The sequence below is a fragment of the Coturnix japonica genome, chromosome 1, assembly GCF_001577835.2.
Source record: "Coturnix japonica isolate 7356 chromosome 1, Coturnix japonica 2.1, whole genome shotgun sequence".
Taxonomy (NCBI): Eukaryota; Metazoa; Chordata; class Aves; order Galliformes; family Phasianidae; genus Coturnix; species Coturnix japonica.
This window is the reverse complement of record NC_029516.1, coordinates 26,103,416-26,124,008: the sequence shown is the minus strand read 5'-3', so window position 1 is coordinate 26,124,008 and position 20,593 is coordinate 26,103,416. Positions and strand designations below refer to the sequence as shown.

At 37.1% G+C, this 20,593-nt stretch overlaps 1 protein-coding gene across 2 annotated transcripts in view; it reads right to left on the bottom strand.

Annotated features, from left to right (window-relative positions):
* The window catches only part of CNTN1 (contactin 1), a 226,052-nt gene that overhangs the window by 71,334 nt on the left and 134,125 nt on the right, over window positions 1-20,593 (bottom strand). For both annotated transcript variants that reach the window (XM_032443168.1, XM_015854536.2), the window contains one exon: window positions 12,456-12,585. In XM_032443168.1, coding sequence (XP_032299059.1) covers window positions 12,456-12,510 — 55 coding nt within the window. In that variant the 5' untranslated portion in view covers window positions 12,511-12,585. The remainder of the gene's footprint in view (window positions 1-12,455; window positions 12,586-20,593) is intronic.

Here is a 20,593-nt window from a genome sequence, read left to right as displayed (position 1 = left end):
ATGTTTTTTTTGTTTTTGTTTGGTATTATCCTCCTTAAGACAAACCATTTCATTGTAATTTCTAATTAGCTACATGTTCTATGTATGTTCTAGATCTGATGCAAGATATACATACTCATATTCAGAGTAACATCCCTGTCATTCTTCCCATGTTTGACTTTCCCAAATAGATGAATTTTAATCCTTTTAAAAACAGAAAATAACTCACTTTTTCTTTTATTACAGAATTCATTTAAAAGGATGACTGATTACCTGGTGTTTCGACGTGATCTAGGTAGACCCTACCAAACCCACGATACTAAATCATCCCAAAAGATGCCTTTTCAACTGATTCTAAAGACTGCAGATGTAAGGCTTCATAGTTTTTAGCATTTCTATTCCATTACTGAAACCTGAAGTATGAAAGCTTTTTTTATATATCTAAATTTTAATACCTAAAGTTTTTCAAGTTTCTAATTTTACTGAAAGTTCTTATGTTAGATCTGTGTTTCACCTTCTGATGTTTTACCTGTCTCTTGAGTCTTCCCTCTTATGAAATACTGAGGGGAAAAATATATCAAAAGCGTTTGTGCACAACTACTAATCTTGTTTTCCCTATCCAATGGAAGCCCTTAAACATAAACATAATATTTACACTCCACATAGCATTATGAAACTATGCTACCTTGTTGACATAGACATTACAAAATCTTGGACTCAAACCATCAATTTCAGTGGGCTGGAGTTCTGAGCAAATAATTTTTCTGCTGAGAGAGCATCCAAATTTCTTTCAGGCAAGTCAGTTTATTATCAGCTACTTCAGCCTTTTGAGGATCTAACTCTGAAAATCCATTTTGCTCATAGATTAAGGATAACAATATAAGAATTCTATGATTCTATGACTCCATAATGCCATGAAGCAAAGCTCCTTATAATTACAGAAATTACCATGAGCACAATCGGACAAGAAAGTTAGTATATACCATTAATTAAAGACTATTGTGAAGCTGTTTATTTCGCAGAAGAAAACAGCAGTTCATGGGCTTATTTTTTCCAGTATGGAAAAGTAAATAAAACCTAATTGTTTACTTTTGTTTTATCCATTTTCAGATACAGATTGTTCACATCGTTCTTATTTTTAGTGATTATTTACAACCTGTGTGGCAAGGAATATAAAATGCTTCAAAAGGCATCCTTATAGGTAGTCTGGCTTTGCATTGTACCTATATCTCAAGTTTTAATAAGGTGATACAGAAGAGAAATAAAGTTCAATAAATGAAGAGATAGCAAGAATAGCTATCTTCCTTTCATCTTTCTTTTTTACTCAATCTACTTTCTTGTGTACAGTAGTAAATTCAGAGTGAGACTCTTAACATTGTGGGATTTATCTCATGTAATTTTATAAGTTAAGGATTTCATCTAAACTAGTCACATATCAGTTCTCTTAGAGAGCTTAGATGAGCACTTCAAGCAGGCAATTAATCCAATTCCCTCTTTATTAACCACAGAGAAAGATGAAATTTGTACTTGGTACCTTTCTCATAGAAAGTTAAAAAAAAATCATATGAACCTTTCCATATCAGAATCTGGCTTTATTAATTTGACTGTGCAGTGTGATCTGCAGTCTCCCTAGTGAGGATACTAGCACCAAACCCAAAATTAAATCCTTCTCCTGGAGCTTCCACACCTGATAAGGGGCCTGTTTTTATATTATTAGTTTCACTTGTCTTGCAGCAGCATAAAGAAATCTCAGTGGAAGGTCAAGGAGCACACTGATATTGTACCAAGAAAAAACATCCTTACCCTAAAGAGATTGTTCTTCCATTCCAGTGCACCACCGGAAGACCAACTGTACTTTCTGCTTCTTATTTGTTCTGCAGGGCTCAGACACCCAAAGAACATGGGGAAGGTCAAGCATGAAGAGTTAACACTGTCCTTACATCATCACATACTCTAAGATATAACAGTGTATCTGTTCCATCTTATCAAAATTTAATAATAATAATTTCTCCTGGAAGCCCCATAATATATATTATATATATACATATATATATGTACACACATATATATTTCTTTTTTTTCCCACAAACCTTACACAGAAATGTATTGAAATAGTGATCTTCTGAATATATATGGGAACATAAATTCAGATATACATAACAGATTATTTTAACAGATAATTTACCAGATATTTTATCAGACCTTAATGTTCCCTTTTTTGTGTGACCAGTAGCTCTGAGTATCACTTACTGCCAGCACAGTTACCATGTCTGGATCTCTAAATAATAAATTTTGAAGTATACCTTTAATCTATAAAGTCCCTGGGGGTAAAATTACTGTCAGTCAGGATATCTGCCTCCATGGGACCGGGGGTGTAGGAAGTCCGTAGGGTTTTCCTAAACCCATTTCTAATGAAGAATTTAATTTCTGGATTAAATAGGACACTAGATATGACAAAAGAGTTATGAGTGAAGCTGGAGAGAAAAGCTCAGCAACTTTCTGTTTTAAAATTTAAATCAGAAAAAAAAAAAAAAGGGAAATTTGGCCTACACAATCTTTTCTTCCTTTTTCAGAGCTAGAGGGGACTGCACTGCTCCGTGTTGTGCTCAGTGAAGGCTGCTTCAGCATGTCAGGCTCTGTTTGTTACTAAGAGAGATGAAACTGCCTGAATTCCAACCCAAAGAGAGAGACCAGCCCAGGCTACCACTTCCCCTGAATCACAGTATGGTAATGGGAAGAAGTTAGTACCTTCAGTTAGTCACAAAAGTGAGAGATTTAGAAACCTGAAGTATGCCAAGCATAGACCAGTTTTCCATACAGACACACCTTCTCCATACAAATATACAATCTGTGACAACCTGCTGCAGTAACCTCATCATGCTTCACAGGTCCCAGAAAATGGCAACTCAACATCTGGCACAGCAGCTGGCAGAAAGGACCCTACTCCTGCTGTGGTACTGGGCTTAACAGAGTTAGACTCTCCACCATCAATTTTTAACAAGTCATTCTAGGTTCAATTATTTTTTTCTTGTCTACCAGTTCCACACTTGGATAGTTTCAGAGACTTAGCAGCTTTCTGATGAGATGAGAATTAGCCTCTGGCGCATTGTCTTCCATTGCAGTTAAAGGAGCAAGCTCAAGTACAGCGGACTGCCTGCAGTTAAGCAGCCTCGGGTTTTCTTTGATACTTTTAGCAAAGGGTATCATAAGGATGACATAAATAAAACATGAAGAGAATAAAGAAGCTGATGATCTTAATAATGACTTCTGTTTCACAATGGAAAGAAATCTGGAAAATGGGAAATGAAGGCCATTATGTACAGTGGTAGATGCAGCCCATAATAATAACATGTTATTTTACATTTAACAGAACCGATCATTCACATTATCTCTTCTGCTTTGTGTCATGAGTACACAGGGAGCTACCTACTAACTGATCTCTTACTTTGTAGGGAGTAATTCCTGACATTTATTTCTTTAGTAGCTTATTTGTACTGACTTCTGCCTGCCCAAGCAATATACGTAGCCTTACATTCTGTGCCATCAATTCTCTGTCCAATCTGAACACATAAAAATAGAAGAAAACAGAAATTTCCCAAAGGGAAAAATATACTGTAATTTTACTATTAGTCTTCTGTAATGACTTTCTTCCACGTCTCTCAGTCAAAGAGAGACCAATAAATCATGCTAAACATCTGTTTACCTTCATGTCTTCTTGCAATTAGTGAGATAATAAGCAAATAATGTTATAAATTAACATTTACTCTCTTTTTAAATTTGATAAATATGTGAAAGATTACAAGTATGTCTTCATTTTCCATGTTTTTTACAAGATATGCCTTTTCCTTGCAGGGCACTTATAATCTATATTTCATACACGAGCTGCAGAAAATTCACTGCGGAGTAAAAATATATTTTTTAACTTCATCCTTGTTTACAAAGTTATTTATGCTTTATCTTTCTAGAATCACAGAATTGCTCAGGTTGGAAAAGATCTTAAAGATCATCGAGCCCAACGACAACCCAACCATACTACCCTAACTAACAACCATCCACTAAATCATGTCCATGAGCACCACATCCAAAGGGTTTCTAAACACATCCAGGGATGGTGACTCAACCACCTCCCTGGGGAGCCTACTCCAGGGCTTAATGTACAAAAGTGACCCACATTTCCCATTAGAACAGAACTGTTATGGCTGATATACAGTATCCCCTATGCAACTTTTAAAAATATTATGTATTTAAACTGATTAATCAGAACTGGTGGATATTTAGCCATGTGGATATTAAATGGGAAAATACACTAAATGTGACATTAAGTATAAGATTGTCACTTCATCCAAATGACTCTTATTCTGTAATAGCAAGATATTTTTAATGGATGTCCATTTGCGTATTTGCCTCAGTTGCTCTAGCGTATCTTTAATCTTGCTAAATCCTTAAATTAAAACACAAAAAAATCCAGAGAAGTAACTGGTTCTTAATAGGGGAAACAGTCAATTTAACAAAATAGAGCACGTGTTCACTTAACCGTATTTAGGGCACTCAGGCTTCTGGAAATGCTCCCAGATCTGACACTACTGAAAAGGTGATTTACTCAGTAAGAACAACTTGCATGTCAAACAGGAAAAGATTAGTGTGTACAGTAACTTATGTAAAAGAAACTAACAAAGGAAATGATAGATTGCTGAAATGCTGTGAAAGGCTGGTAGTAAAACATGTGGTGCTATAAATAACTATGATTGCTTATGTTCAGAAACTACAGTGGAATTATCCTAAGGCCCTAGTCCTGCAAACACTCCTGTAAATGCTTTTCTTTACTGCAATTGCATAGTAAAAAAATCTCAAACTCTGAGACTAGAAAACCAACATCCAAAGTACTAGAAAGCACTGCTGAAAAATAAAGGGATAAAGATTTGAATGCTTTTCAAGATCTACAGATTGCATGCTAGAGCAAACAAGCTATCATTTTGCTTCACAAAATCAAAGACATAAAAAAAAGTATGGATTTTTCCTTCAGAAATGTCTGTGCATAAAACATTTCATTTCAAAGGTAACTGTAAGAAGGCTGGCAGGTAGCTTTTTTGATGGACAGATGCCTATTAATTCAATGTTCAGGAGAATATATTTTCAATAAAGGATGATAACAGTTTTACTAATGAATATTTATGAGTCTCTTCTGGAAACATTAAGATCTTTAAGCTAATCTTTAAAAAGGGTAAAACAATATTATTGTTTGCTTAAGGAAAATAATAATGAGACAGTATTGAAAGTTCATTAAAGGTCTCATATTATTCCAGGCACCTGATTCACCACAGAACTTAAGAACATAAGTAAATCCAATTAAATAAGATTACTTTTGAATGCAATGTTAAGCATATGTTTAAGTTCTGTGCTGGATGAGAATCAACTTGATTCTAAAAACACCATAAATTGTGATGTAACGATAACAAATCACAGTTTTCAAGATGTCAATGTCAGAAAGAAGCTACAATAGGCAGAATTGTATTGTTCCCATTGCTAACCCACATAAAATTATTTTCATTTTATTTTGTCACTCCATTGGGGATTTTCTCCTTCTGTTCCTGCTTCCTGTGCCCTTCTCTATTTCTGACATTTAGAATTGCTAAGTGTGTCTGCTTGAGACAGTCATTCAGTATCACTATCATCAGTATTGATCTATCTGACACTGTTGTATCCTGTTACATATTTTCACACGAGAGAGGGACAAAGATCTGTTGACACAGCACATGGCTGGATTAACCTTGAATGTTAACAGCTACTGAACAGAAGAACCATGGACTCATTCATTACCTTAATTATCATTAACTCATCAAGTTCTATATCATCACTGAAAGCTTGGAAACCATATGACATTCAGAACCATATTTCCTACTGTTTTCAATGTCACAGAAAAGAGCTTCTACTAGTACACAAGAAACTCATGCTTGGGTCCAGGCTGGTCTGGGAATCAGACTAAATATCTCTACCAGGCTAGCAGGAAGGTGAACAAAGCACTTTCAGGTCATTATGATCACAAAGTACATTGTGATCATTTATCTACAAATGTCGAATAACCTGCAGCAGCATGTAATAGTTTACTAAGACCCAAACAGGGACACGCCACACGTCATAAATCAGTATTAAGTGTATCTGTCCATTTCATATTTTACAAAAAAAAAAAAACAAACCAAAAAAACAACCTATATCTGTCTTTAGGAATTGTGAATAAAAACATCCAACATGGCTGAAAGTTTTAAATTATGCAGATTTCAACTCAGTTCATAACATGTATTTGAACATGTTGTATTAAAAATCCAAGCTTTATATACGCTAAGGTTTGGGGAGAGATAAGTTACACTTAGCCCTTACAGAAGCTTCTATGCCGAAGCAATAACATGCTAATGTCCAAAAAACTCATGACAAAGCATTTAGTCATCTAGAAAGAAGACTCTGTTATGCTGACGAAGACACCTGTGTTAGCCAGAAAGATGTTAGAGGAACATCAATCACCAAGAGCCAGTCCTCAGACAGAAAAAGTAACCACTCATATTGTCTCACTTCATACCAGACAAAAGGGTTTGATTGTCTTGGGGAAGGCTACCTCTACTTATCTGGAGTGAAAAGACAGGAGAATCAGATCCATCTTTAGCCTTCTCACACAAGCTGTCTAAGACTAGTAATGAATGCATTGTCTCAAATCAAAATGAGACAATCAACAACATTTTGTGGGCAATTTTGCATTTGAAAGCATTTCTTTGCAGCTTTTTTCTTTCAAGTGAGAAGGCCCAGGAATGTTTTCTGACTGAAGACATGGCCTGGGAGCAAATTTTTCCAGCTTGATGTAGGAGACTGGGAGATTAAACCATTGCATACAAGCTGGTGTCTCCCTGCTTTTTCTTACCACTGCTGATTAAAATTTGCCAGGCCTAGAACTGGATTACTGGTCTGTTAATTAAGAGTATGTATGTTTATCATTAGTCTTCAACTGACCACCACAACATTGGACAACTCACTGCTACCAAAGATTAGCACCCTCTGACACCCCTTGGACTAAGGAGATGCGAGCTACTTTGCTTTGCTGTGTACGTCTATCTGTCTGTGCGTCTGTCCCTTTCCCCATTTTCTCTCTTTTCTCTTTCACTCATTGAAGTAGCTGTTGACTAATATTGTCTCAGAACTCTCAGCATAAAAATAACTCCTTTGCCAAAGTACTCTTACCTGTAACACTTACTACTAATTATCAGCAAATTAGCCAATGTTACTTCCAAGTAGTGTATAAATTGTTGTTAGGGTGCTCTCAATAAGCTGATTTGTATTGCTTCTCTGAGTCTTGGATGATTCCATTATGGTAGCAACCTCTGCTGACAAGGGGAGGCATGACTCCAGAGACAGAAAATGATTCACCTTCCTTGAAATCCACTAAGGACAATGGGATATGCGCCAACAAAGTCCTCTATGAGCAATGTAGTTTATTACACAGTTTCACTTCTATAATAAGTTTCTAGTATAAAATGCTTCAGCTCTTCATGAAGCAATTTCATCCACTTATGTTAAGAATGAAACGGTGAAGTTTGCTTCTCTTCTTAGAATTTGCCAATACAAATTATAGTACTTTTCAGCATACATATACTTGCCTATTAGGTGACTCCTTAGAAACGTAAGAACTATTTCAAAAGTTACTTAAGAGCCTAGCGACTTGACCTTGTGGGAAAGACAATGCTCAGCAAATTAGGAATTAATTTAGACTGTGTTATTACTCTGCATTATCTCCCCGCACAAGTGCATATGAAATGTCAGCATCATAGTCAGAAATTCAGCATGCTGTTTAACGGTATCCTCATTTATATATCACAGTAATTGTCCTGTACTGAGAAGCCCTGTGTCATACCGGCTTTAAGGCTTACTAGCTTTCACTTAAGTGATTTTTGAAAACAAAGCATTAGGATCCCTAAATAATGGAAGAGGTTTTGACACTTTTGTCCTTGAACTATCAACTCATTTTGCATAAATGAAAACAGTTCCAAGAATGGCAAGCTGCCTTTTCAGTCCTAATCTGACCCAAAATCAAATATTACCAGGCTCTGCAATATGAAATCTCAAGGTAGAAAGTACAACAGTTTGATCAGAACACAATAAATAAATAAATAAAGGAGTAATATCTTTTCTATTTGATTCTTCTTATAGCCAAATGTAATCAAGTACTTATTAATCACACACACACACACAAAACCCAACCCAACCCAAACCAAACCAAAGCAAAAAAAAAAAGCTCTTTACAGTTATTAGTTTTTTGTGGCTGTAACGGAGTCTTAATTCTATTCGCCCAAGGATATTCTCCCAAATGAAGATACAATATGGTTCACTGATTTATATGGGATAAGATAGATGAAGGAAAAGTCTGAAATCCGAACTCAGCAATAGTACATGAATCTAATAGGAAGTCAAAGGCAATGGAGAAGTATGTTTGAGATGTCAGATGAAAGAGAAATAGAGTCCAGTATTACTAGTAATAGGCGTGAAATAACTTTTTTGGCAGTGGATTGACAATCATCTTCATGTTCCCTGAGGAGTGATTCTCTGCTCTCATTTGCCTTGCACTGCTCAAAGTGCACTCTGAAAAGCAACCCTTATTATAACTGACTGTTATATCACTAAGTGAAAGACCAAATTACTTACAGCTTTTTCATCAGTTTTAATCTGCAAGGCTACATTTCAAGCATTAATTTACCTGGAAAATAAATACTGCTCCTGTCTCATGGCAGATGATTTTTCAGCGCATTTGCTTCCAATGCACTGATTTGTGTAACGTTTTCTTCCCTTCATTCAAGTAGCTGCACATTCCCCTCCAATGGAAAATGGCTAGTCATTGTTAATTTTTAACTTCTGGCTTTGATTACCATAAAACAGAAGTAGCTAAAAGTCTGGGCTTTTATTGTAGAGAAAACTCAAAAATTCTAAAAACCATACAGTTCATTCTTGGGGAAAAAGAACAGAAAACCCTTTGTAAATTTCCTGTAATAAGATCTGTTTGAAAACAGGTATCATTGACTTATAGAGTGATTAAATCACTGTGACTCTTGCAGGACTAATTCTGAAAATCACAAGTCAACATGACATTCAGTTTTTCAGTTTCCTACCTTCCTGTTTTCCAGTATGTAGTTATGGAGGCTCACAAAGTTTAACCCGAAGCATGAAGCCTCAATACTTTCAGGCTTTTTGGCAGCTATTTTTAAACCCAAGACAGACCAGATGGCGGTACACCTGAAAAGACACTGGTTCTGAATGCTATTGTATATCTGTCTCCAGAACAGATCATATACTACATCTTCTTAGGAGCCATGGGTTGCAGAAACCCTGACTGGTGGCGCCAGTCATGAACTGATTTGCCCAGAGGAACTTAGCTTGTAGAAGCACCTTAGATCTGTGGATCCAGGACTAAAGGAGGCAACTTGAGCCAAATGAAACCCCATGTTTACTTAAAAAATGTTGAAGAAAAGTTTTTAATATTCTGCTTTCAAAGTCTGCTCCCTGCTAACTTCTCTCTTTAATATGATCTCTGGCATATCTTGTTGTTAAATGAGAACTCAAGATCTTTACTTATAAAACATTTTCAATTCCCAAATTCTCTGTTGTTATTTACATTACTAGCACTCCTCTTTATAGAATTACATGTGGAAGAATACCTGCTAAAACTTAACCTGATCACCCTAACTATGCTTTCTCTTTTCCACAGTATCTTTGATCTCGTAACCATTCTGTGAACACTTTCAGGCAACCCCTTTTATGTCTGCAGCTCAGCGGTTCCTGGTTTCTATGACATTTTCATTGCCAAGAAATATACTGAAAATGAAAATTTGCTACAATTAATTACCAATAACTCTAGCAGTCATGAAATGAGAAACACCTTAGTGAGATTCACATACTGGGGCAGAGCAAAGACTGCAGATTCAAATACAGAATCATAGAATCACCAAGGCTGGAAAAGACCTAAAAGATCATCTGGTCCAACTGTTCACCTATCACCAATAGCTCCCACTAAACCATGTCCCTCAACACAACATCCAATTGGTCCTCGAATAAGGAATGTAATCTAAGAGGGTGCTAAAATGACCAGATAATAGAAGCAGACTTCTTAATTCAAAAGGATTTTGCAACTAGGGATGCAAAATAAAGCTGGTGTGTGTGTGTGTTACTCAGCCTCGTAACAATATACTAGAGATAACAAACTCCCCGTGACTGTATTACACTATGAATCCTTCATGTTGGTAGACAGTGCCATATTTTTTTTTTTTACTCTTGAAGTATTAAATTTGGCTTTTGACTAAAATTCATGCAAGTCCTGAATTTATTACTTACCAGAATGTTAGGAATTTAAATTGAACTTGAAGTGCCTTCTAAAACCAGCTCAATTATAACCTCTCCACATTCAAATCCATTCATACCACTGCCTTCTATTCAACTCACCTGTATCTAACACAGCCAACTACCATCAGGTGAAAGATAAATATTGCTATGAATATATCAATGCATGCTACATGCAATATCATCATACTCAACTTCATTCATTTTATGTCAGTCACTCTGAAAGTAATGCCTCCTACTTATTTCCAAGGATACTATAATAGATACAAAGAGTACAATAACACTACTTGATAGAACAAATTTGCAGCTACAAAACACTATTTTTCAACACAACCCACCATTAGCTGTGCATTTTCACCAGTGATGAACAAGAACCTGCATGCTGTGCTCCTAAAAATTCACATCAGTGGAGGTGACACACTGCTGAAATGCATCACCCACAGTCTCATTGTGCTCACATCCACTGTTTGGCCTCTAGAAACATTCAGACATTCCACACGTGATGCTGTTTTGTTAGTCTGCCCCTCTGCTGACGTCTGTTGTGCAGCAACAAAATGTAACATAATACTGGCAGGAAGTTTTAGTCCCTACTGCCATATCACCAACATCTGCCTCTGATGTTGAGGGACAATATAACAAAATAGAGGGCCTTAATTGAGGAGCAGATCTTGTATGTCACTTGCTATTGACATTCACAGAACATCATATTCTCTACTGTCATTCTAAGGCACTTACAACATGCCAATATCTCTGGTTTCTGGGAACAACTGCAATGTACATAATACAGAAGTAATAGCACTAATTGTTAGTTGTTTATTAATAGCTATCCATGAAAGAATTAAATGGATCTCTTATTGCCAGTAGTTGACTCAGAGCTTTTTTTAACTAATATTTAGCCCTTGCATGTCCCCTGTAGTTGATGATTTTGTCTAATATCACAATGAAATCACATGTAATGTTACTGATGTTAGTTGATGGCCTTAATCATATTGGCCTTAATCAGCATTCATTTCAGACTCAATAATATAAACAATATCACCTCACAGCAGTGATGTTGAGGTGATGCCTGAAATGATGGGCTAGACTGAGGAAGAACATGAACATAAGTTCATTGGAAGACTAAATATCTACCTAAAGAATTCCAAAAATTGTTTTATAAAATTATGTAAAACTAACTTTATATTTAACTTTTTCCTCAAAGCAGGGACTTACTTACAGCCTACACTGATACATGTTAGAAAATAACCACAGAATTCACATGAATATTTGACCTTCCCAAAGCTTTTTATATGCAAAACCTAATTATTCTGCTTTTTACATGCTGTGATCTTAATTCATGCAGGCTGTACATAAGCAAAATGTTCTCTTGAGAGCTCTATACTGGCAACCCAATTCATGACAGCAACTAAAAATCAGCATTCATTTAAGTTGGCAAGGATGTCTGAAACAGGCTTTACAAATCTCAGAGCTGTTTGGAAAGGTTGGAAGAGAAAATAAATTTTAATTCTGAATTTTAACTTTCTAACGATCTCTTCTTTCTTTTAGATCTGAACCAAAATTTAAGTTGCAAAAATCTCTGTAATCTTAGATATCAGAAATATGGCTCCAGCAAGTTTAAAACAGCCATATCTATCTTTATGAAAGCTTTACTATTTATGATTTCCAGTCACAGTTAGTATATAAAGCACTGCTCCACTGTATTATGAAAGCTACCACTGCAGTGTCCTAGTAGGAAATTCTAATTTTGTGAATTTTAGATGGTGACAATATTAAAGAATGTTGTGTTTGTTATGTCTTCACATGGGCATTTTTCCATTCTTCTAATCATCCTGATTATCTGTGCACAAAATGATGGCTCATACATTTTTATAACCTTAGATGAAACTAGAGAAAATAAATGGTTCTGTATATTGAGTGGGAATAGCCGAGAAAAGTCCAGATCTGCATTTGTTCCAAGCTTTTAGTTATAGCTTTCAATGTAGGAAGTACGCTTCCCTGCTCACGCTTACTCACATTTATTAATTAATTGCATTGAAACCATACAGAAAGCACAACTGACCTTGGATTGCACAAAACTGAAGACAGTTAAATGAATTAAAACATCTTACCTGCCACACAGAAGATGAAACAGAGCGTAACAAGATGACTGATGAAGAACCTCATGGCTACCTTCTATTCAGAAATTATCTCAAAAGGAATTGTGCCTTGCAACAAAAGTATTCAGAGAACCACAGCCACCTGATTAGAGAGAAAGAAAAAGGAGTGAATAATTCCGACATAAAGCTTTATCTAATATCATTTATGGGAATTTAAATTCCCATATTATCTGTCTAAACCAAATACTTATGAGTTAACATAGTACAGAGCCTTTTGAATAATTAATGTATTGCTGAATTTTCTACATTAAATTAATGATCTCTTTTATTCAGTCAGCACACTCCTTAGAAGTCCACACAATACTCAGGCCTTCTGGTGGTAATAAGTTGTATAGCAACTGTCAGTACTGAACGTCCTCTTTTATATCCTTCTTCCTAAATCAAAACTATGCTTTAGATTGGATCTAGATAATTTATAGATTTCAGATTATAGGAAATACTAAATATTATGCAGCTTGTACCATTCTATCCTCCCTAATCTCAGTAAACACTACACAGTAATTAACGGATTTAAAGTTTACGAGAAGAAAACTACAGTGAAACCAAAGCACATGAACCTTCTGTAGGGCTAATTATTTTGGCTACTATATAATTCCTTTAAAAGCTTTAGCACACAATCAATGGTCCTGTGGAAAAGCAGTATTAGTTTCTATGTGTTTCCTTAACATAATGATTATCAGAACATCATATTTAAAGTTTTCTCCCTATGAGAGAAATTCTGCCTGAACATATATTAAACTGAAACTAATTGAACATGTAGCTTCTTCTGAGTATTTTGATATTTTTAGTTACTTGAATGCTCTACTTCTGTAATGCTTTCTGCTTTTCTCAATCAGTGTTTTGCTAGACTCTTCCTTCTGGTTGGTGGCTTTGTCTATTTCTTTAGGGAACTACATCAGCACTACAATTTTGCAGAGTGTAATTTCCTGTCTTCCTTAATAGGTTTCTTGCTATACTTTCATAAAACCATCTTTTATATGCACCACATCTTGTTTATACCTTTTTCTATATCTCCTCTTGATTGGCTCTATTGTAGCACTGGTTAAGCTATGACCTTCACACAACGCACTGTTTCCATCGCTAAAAGAGTATTACTCTATCTTGGGCATGTGGTGATCTTATCTGCTCTGCACAGTTAATACATTTTGTTGCTACTTTCATTACACAAATTTGCTCCTAGGTACCTAAATATCCTTCAGAAATATGCATCCCAGGAGGTGTGCATGATCAGAAGACCTTTTCACTTCCAGCAGGATGCAGTCTTGATGCTCCTGTTTCCCAGAGTTCCCAGAGTTCCATATCAGTGACTGACCACAGCTTCTGCCTTTCATCTAGACTCTCCATCTTCCCAGGTCAAAGTCTTTACTGTATTGTTCTCTTTTTGCACAACATTTCTTTATATTTTCTTTGAAAAGTGATCCATCTCCCACCTCAAACACCAAAAAACAGGCAGTTTTCAATTTCACATCACAAGTACTAGCATACCTGATTCTGTAACTATGCTTGGGATAAATGCTGCTGTGATTACCAGCAAGTCTATGAGCTGCTGCTCAATACACCTGCCTCAGTGTCTCGTGTCTCCCTGAGGCAACTAAGAATACATTTCAGCTGTTAGGGCTTTTCACTTGTCCCATGTTCCTTGCCTTGAAAAACCTCCTAAACCCTCGAGGCTGCTGTTTTACTACCATTCAGGGCTGTCCATTTCTCCTCCCTTGTGATTCCCAGATTTGTCTCTGGCAGCCAGAGGTGCAGTCAGGTCAGTGACAGCAATCTCAGCTGTTTCTTTTAGAGTGCACCGACATTAGCATTTCTGTTCAAACTTGGTGGGTCTGCAGCATCAGTTTTGCTCTACACTCTGAGTGTGCTGGTGTTAGCTAACAGCTGTTGCCGCCTTTACTTCATCAGCAATCACTAGAAGCTCTCTGAGCAAAAAGTTAGTTTCCATTTTTTCTTGCTGAACCACTCACGCATACAGAGTTTCAAATAATGCTGAAAAGGCATTTACTCGAATATGCCTCAAAAATCAGTGAGATTTCCTTGAAGAGAGTTACACAGGATATTTTATTAAGTTCACAGTATAGGAAAATGGCAGGAGATACCAAAAGAAAATCCTTCTGAGTCAGGAATTACGGAAGCTTCAAACTTCTTCCTAAATCTTTATCAACAAGCTCAAAACTGTATTAGTTGCTGTGATCCTGAAAATCTTTTATGTTTTGCTGAATATTCTTTCCATGTGAAACGCAAAAGACATGAACAGGGTTCCCAAGAACTGGGATTGATTTGGAATCATTCCCTTGAAAAAGGCTCTTAATGAGATAACAAATGCAAATGTGTCCTGTAGCTGAATGCAAGCATCAGAATTTAACAGTGTTACTCTCCTGCTTCTCTCAGCTCTGAAGTTTTTTCAGACTTCAGCACTGGAGTTTGCTCTGTCAGCTAAAGGGTGTTCACCACTATCTCAGCCACCTGTTTTAAATGGTGGAGGTATGGTCTGCTACGTTTCTATGATGCCTCAAAAAGACAGATGTAGGTTACATCAACAAATCATTTTGTATACTTGTCCAGTATCCAGATCCTGAGCATGAAGCTCCTTTTGGTATGACACTGACTCTCCTGGAACATTTATTTCAGTGACAGGAATTAAATTGCACAGTCATTCTGAAATAATGCACATAATTAAACAGCAATGAAACAGTAACTCTGTTGGGAACAATAATAATTACACAGTAACTCAGGGTCATAATAACTGTGTTCAAATGCATGGATAGATGAAAATGTTAAGAGCAAACGTTTGCTCTCTCTCTCTGACATTACAGACACCACTGCAAACAGCAGATCCCCCTTCCCTCTCTTTTGCAGAATTCAGGTTCTTACTGGAATATTATTTTGTTCTCCAGCTCGCTGAAAATTCCTTCCTGTTGGCACAGAAAATGTAGTTTGGTTCAAATTACAGTAAACAAAAATTGTGTCAGTAAATGCTATAAATACCTCATTTTACTCAGATACAGAAATATCCTCCCTGCCAGGATTAAAATCCTTTGCTTGCCCTCACTTATTTCAGCTGAGTGGGTTCTGTCTATGTAGCACATCTCTCCCGATTTATCTCAGCTTGCAGAAAAGAAGTGAGGCTGCTCCACATTGCTCTGGTGAATTCGGGCAGCACTGCCTGCTATTAGATGAGACAGCACGCGGGTTATCTTCTGCACGTCTGAAACACCATGACTGTAAGTGATGGCACCGCCCAGCTGACTGAGTGCAAGTCTGGTCGTATTTGAGGCAGCAGCTCTCCCACCGGGGGCAGCTCCGTGGGCTGCAATGCTCATGCAGTGTCATCCTCTGTCTTTTTAACTTTACAGCTCTCGTGCTTTTTTTCCTTGCAGAGAGAGAAGGATACTGTTGCCTTGTTAAAAATAATTCCCTAACAAAAGAACGATCATTAGTACTACTCACTTCCCTCCCAGTAAAAACAGAGTGATCACATCCCAGGATCTGTGCCTTTTCATCTGCACTGTGCTTTTCTTCCCTAACAACAAAGAATCACAATTTCAGCAAATGAAAAACACACTTGAAAAAATGCTTGGGTCACTCCAAAAGTAATGCCTCCTATTTATTCCCATGGGATCTACAACAGAAACAAAGAGCATAGCAGCACTATTTGGTAGAACAAATTCTCAGCTAGAAAATTGTATTTTCCAGTATAGTCAGCCCTATTAAATGTACATTTTCACCACCAATAAACAAGAACCTGCATGATCTGCTCATAAAAGTCTGCACCAGTGAAGGTGACCCACTGTCACTGCTGTCACTGCAGAAATGCATCACCCGCTGCTACATGGAGGAACTCAGTGACACACCTTTGCTTCATACACACTTCCACCTTAGGCACCATTTTGTCAGAGTGACCCTCTGCAGCCACCTGATGCAGGGCAACAAAATGAAACAGTATCATTGGGAAGATTCAACATCTACTGACACACCAACATCCACCTTTGATGCAATGGGCCAACACCATAAAACAGAAGGCAGTATTTTCGAAGCACTCCTCATATATAATACAATGAACAAGCACACAGATGCAACTGCACCCAATTTAATTACTATCTAATGCTCATTAGCACATTCTAATCCGTTTTGACTGTTTTGTTTCCCAAAAGACCCAATCACAACTACAGGTCTTTGCCTTTCTAGATTCAAGAAGCCTCCTTCTAGTGAGCTGTCTGGAGTGCAGTCCTCCCAGAGACAGTGTGAAAAAACTGGGACACTGGCTGCTTAATAGACAGAGAGTTCAAGTTTGAGCATGGGGACCTCCCAGAACTGTTTTGGGGGCTTTTTGATGTCTCAGGATGCTTCATTATGATCAGGATGCTCTTTAGACAAAAGGAAAGAACTACCCCTCCACACTACCAGATTACAAAGATTCCTTTATCTCTCAAAAATCCCTTCAGGAAAATATCTAATTTTTCTTCCATATTCTCTGTGGCTTTCTTCAGACTTTCAGTGGATGCCTTTTGACTTCATTAAGAAACAAAAGACACTTGCTTCACAGCTATGAAATCACCAGGTTTAAAACACTTCTCTATTTAATGTAAACCTGTAGATGAACTCATAACCCAGACACAGAAGGGAGGGGAAAAGAGCAGGTGAACAAGTCAGTTGAATAAAGATCATAAGATCTAAAGCAGTATTAATAAATTGCATAAATTGCCAGAAATTAGGAGCGGGATGAACAAAAGGAAAAAAGCCTGCAGTGGAAGTCAAAGCACCAGTGATGATGCTTAAGGGGTGAAGAGGAAACAAAGAAATACAACTCAGCATTAGAGAGGGGAGGGACATTGGTGGGAAACATAAGTGAAACATGGAATGATGGGACCAACAAACTACCCCAAAGGGGCAGTCAGAAAGAAGGAAAGAAAGGAAAAAGGGACTGAGGTTTAGGTAGGTGAATACAGATGAGGATTAGAAGTCTTCACTATCCACAGCAAGAGATCAAAGGACTAAAGGAACAGAATTGATACAGATGATTAAGTTTATTTTATCTGTTATTTTATCAAACTAGACTAGCACACAGTTAAAACAGAGAAGCTAGGAAAAAACAAACAAACAAAACCAACCAAACAACAACAGAGAATCAGTTTGCAGTTGTGTACTAGAAAAACAACCATCAAGATGATGAGAGTGGAAGAAGAAAGGCAGACAAGTTGTGTGTATCGCTAAACCTCAGCAACTTTTACCATAGTGTATTCAGCATGGGGGCAGCATGACTGCTACAGCTCCCAACATCTGCTCAAGGCTCCCTCTTAGAAATTAGTACAGAACTGATAGAGATGGGGCAAAGAAATGTGCTTAGGAGCTCTGGCTTGGTACATTTAGCTATGAGAGGTAAATCAAGATCCTTGTCGCAGTTCTCATTCCTGCTGTATTATTATCATTATACACATTCAAGTTTTAGAATTGTAGAGATTCTAGCCACATTAGGCTATAAATAGATACAATACTCTAGAGGAAATCTCTGGTTCTCCAACCTTTTTCAAAACATGAATATATATAATTGCAATAATTCACTAGTAAATGAACACAGTGGAAAGTTATAATCAAAGCTTTTTAGAAGTGACACAATACTTCAACCTAATCAGTATTTTCTATTTGTTTTTACTTCAGGCTTTTTTAGTGATTTTAGTAAGCATCTAACTGCTTGTTATCTCGATTTTCTTAGAACAGGTTGCTTTTTTTTTCTTTTCTTTTTTGCTATGAGGACGAAAACATCATAAACCTTAATTCTTGCTCAGTATTTTGAATTATCAATAAACATTTGAAGTTAAAGAAAATAATGATGCATACTGAAAATTACTTATTGTCATCTTCTACTGCTTTAGTCCTTGCAATTTAATTTTGTGATCAAGCCCTTTTTTTAATTTTAGTTAAGATGGTGACATAAGAAAGCACACTGCATCTTATTCAAAAGCATATCATCCACAACCCTTCCATTTAATTCTGAAACCAACATTTTAGCCACTAGTGTTTACTACCACCCACTCCCAATTCATTTTCCATTGTTTACAGATGCTGTATAAATAACTAAATAGTTCAGTTCTTCCACAAATACTTATAAAGCTGCTCTTATTGCCCTTCTTCTGAACGAAACTCTCACACCTTAGGCTTGGAAGAACAAACATCCTGGGGACAATATTGAAAACATACTCAGTTACCCTTTTTATACCTTCCTAGAACACTCCTTCTTTGGCACAAAGAAGATAATAAATTCCTTCTATAGATATGTTTAGAGCTATTGCACTTCAAAGCCATAGCACCTACTCTACAATGCAAGAACACATAATGCCTATAAGAGGAAACAATAACGTATTATGTAGTACTACATTCAGAATATTGTTATAAGATATAAAAGACACTACAGACCTGAACACCAACTTTACTGCTACAAGATCTCTGTTTTACATTGCAATTTTCTTATGCATTATAATTTTTTTTCAAGTAGGAAAACATGCTGGTAGTTAATCACACTGTGAATGTCACCTTCCTGCTTCTTTTATATTTGCACATCTAAGGTTCCAGGTTTCAAGACTTCTTCAGTCAGTTGCTCAGTAAGTACTTTGTTTTTGGGTTAAGCAATTAAGGATCCCTATGGAATTTTCCTTTGCTAGCCTACTGCATCATTCCCTCTATTTTCTTTCTTCACCCTCCCCCCCTGCCTCCTACACAGTTTGTTTTGGCTTTCTGTTATTTTGTCCTCTCAGGTAGCTCATGCCACTAATGAGATGTCGTATTTTTCTTATTTGCATTCACAGATCCTTTATAAATCAAGATTCTTCTGCAAGGGTTCTGCAGTGGTCACACACCTATCTTGCAGTTAATGAGTGACTGCAATATGTAGGGTCAGTTACTGCATGGTTACTTTTCTCGAGCTGTTGAGCTGTGAAAAGATTTTGCTTTGAAATATCTTCAGATAAGGTAGTACTGCTTACAAGTACTCAAACACTCCTAAATCATCATGTCAGTAGGAAAGGGCTTGGCAGCCAGTCCTCTAAGCCTCTCTTCACACGTTTTGCTCTATCAGCAACTGGCTGTTCTGTCTTCTATAGCAATAAATAAGAAAAAGATCACTTACTGCTGCTATAATTCATAGGCATCGCTTTGAGTTTTCTAAAGCATCCTGTAAGGGATGCTGCTTAAAGACTGCCTGCTAGAGAATTTCAGCAAACCAAGATCAATAAACAAACTCTGGCCAAACACAGAGCATCATGCAGAGCAAACTGGTCTGTTTCTATCATAGAATGGTTTGGCATGGAAATAACCTTAGCAATCATTTTGTTCCAACCCCCCTGCCATGGTCAAGGACACTAGAACAGGATGTGAACGCCCCCACCCTGGAGGTGTTCAAGGACAGGCGAGATGGGGCTCTGAGCAGTGTCTCACCACCCTCACAGAAAAAATATTTCTTCCTAATATCTAGTCTCAATCTACCCTCTTCAACTTCAAAACCATTATCTTTCTTTCCTTTGCTACATGTCCTCATAAAAAGTCCCTCCTCAGCTTTCCTGTAGGACCCTGTCAGGTACTGGAAGGCTGCAATAAGGTGCCTCAGAGCTTTCTGTTCTTTAGCCTCAGTAACACCAGCACTCTCAGCCTGCCTTTATAGGGGAGGCGCTCTACCCCTCTGATCATCTTTGTAGCCCTCCTCTGGACTCACTGCCACAGCTCTGTGTCCTTCTTGAGTTGGGGGCTCCAGAACTGCACACAGTACTACAGATGGGGTCTCATGAGAGCAGGGTAGAAGGGCAGAATTACCTCCCCTGACCTTGATTTCTCTTTATGCAGCCCAAGATCAGGAACATTAGCTTCTATTTGTATCTTAAAGCCCAGCTGAATCCAAGATAATCAAACACACCTGGACTCTAGAGCTAGCATGGAAAATATCCACCATGAATATAAGCAGATATCTATTACTTAAAATGAGCATTATGCCATGTGATAAAGAGAAACTTTTATTTTCTTCAGCCAGCACCTTCCATGGTGCAAAAAATATTAACTCTCAATTGAAATTAAGACCATATCTATTATCTTTCAGAGATTAG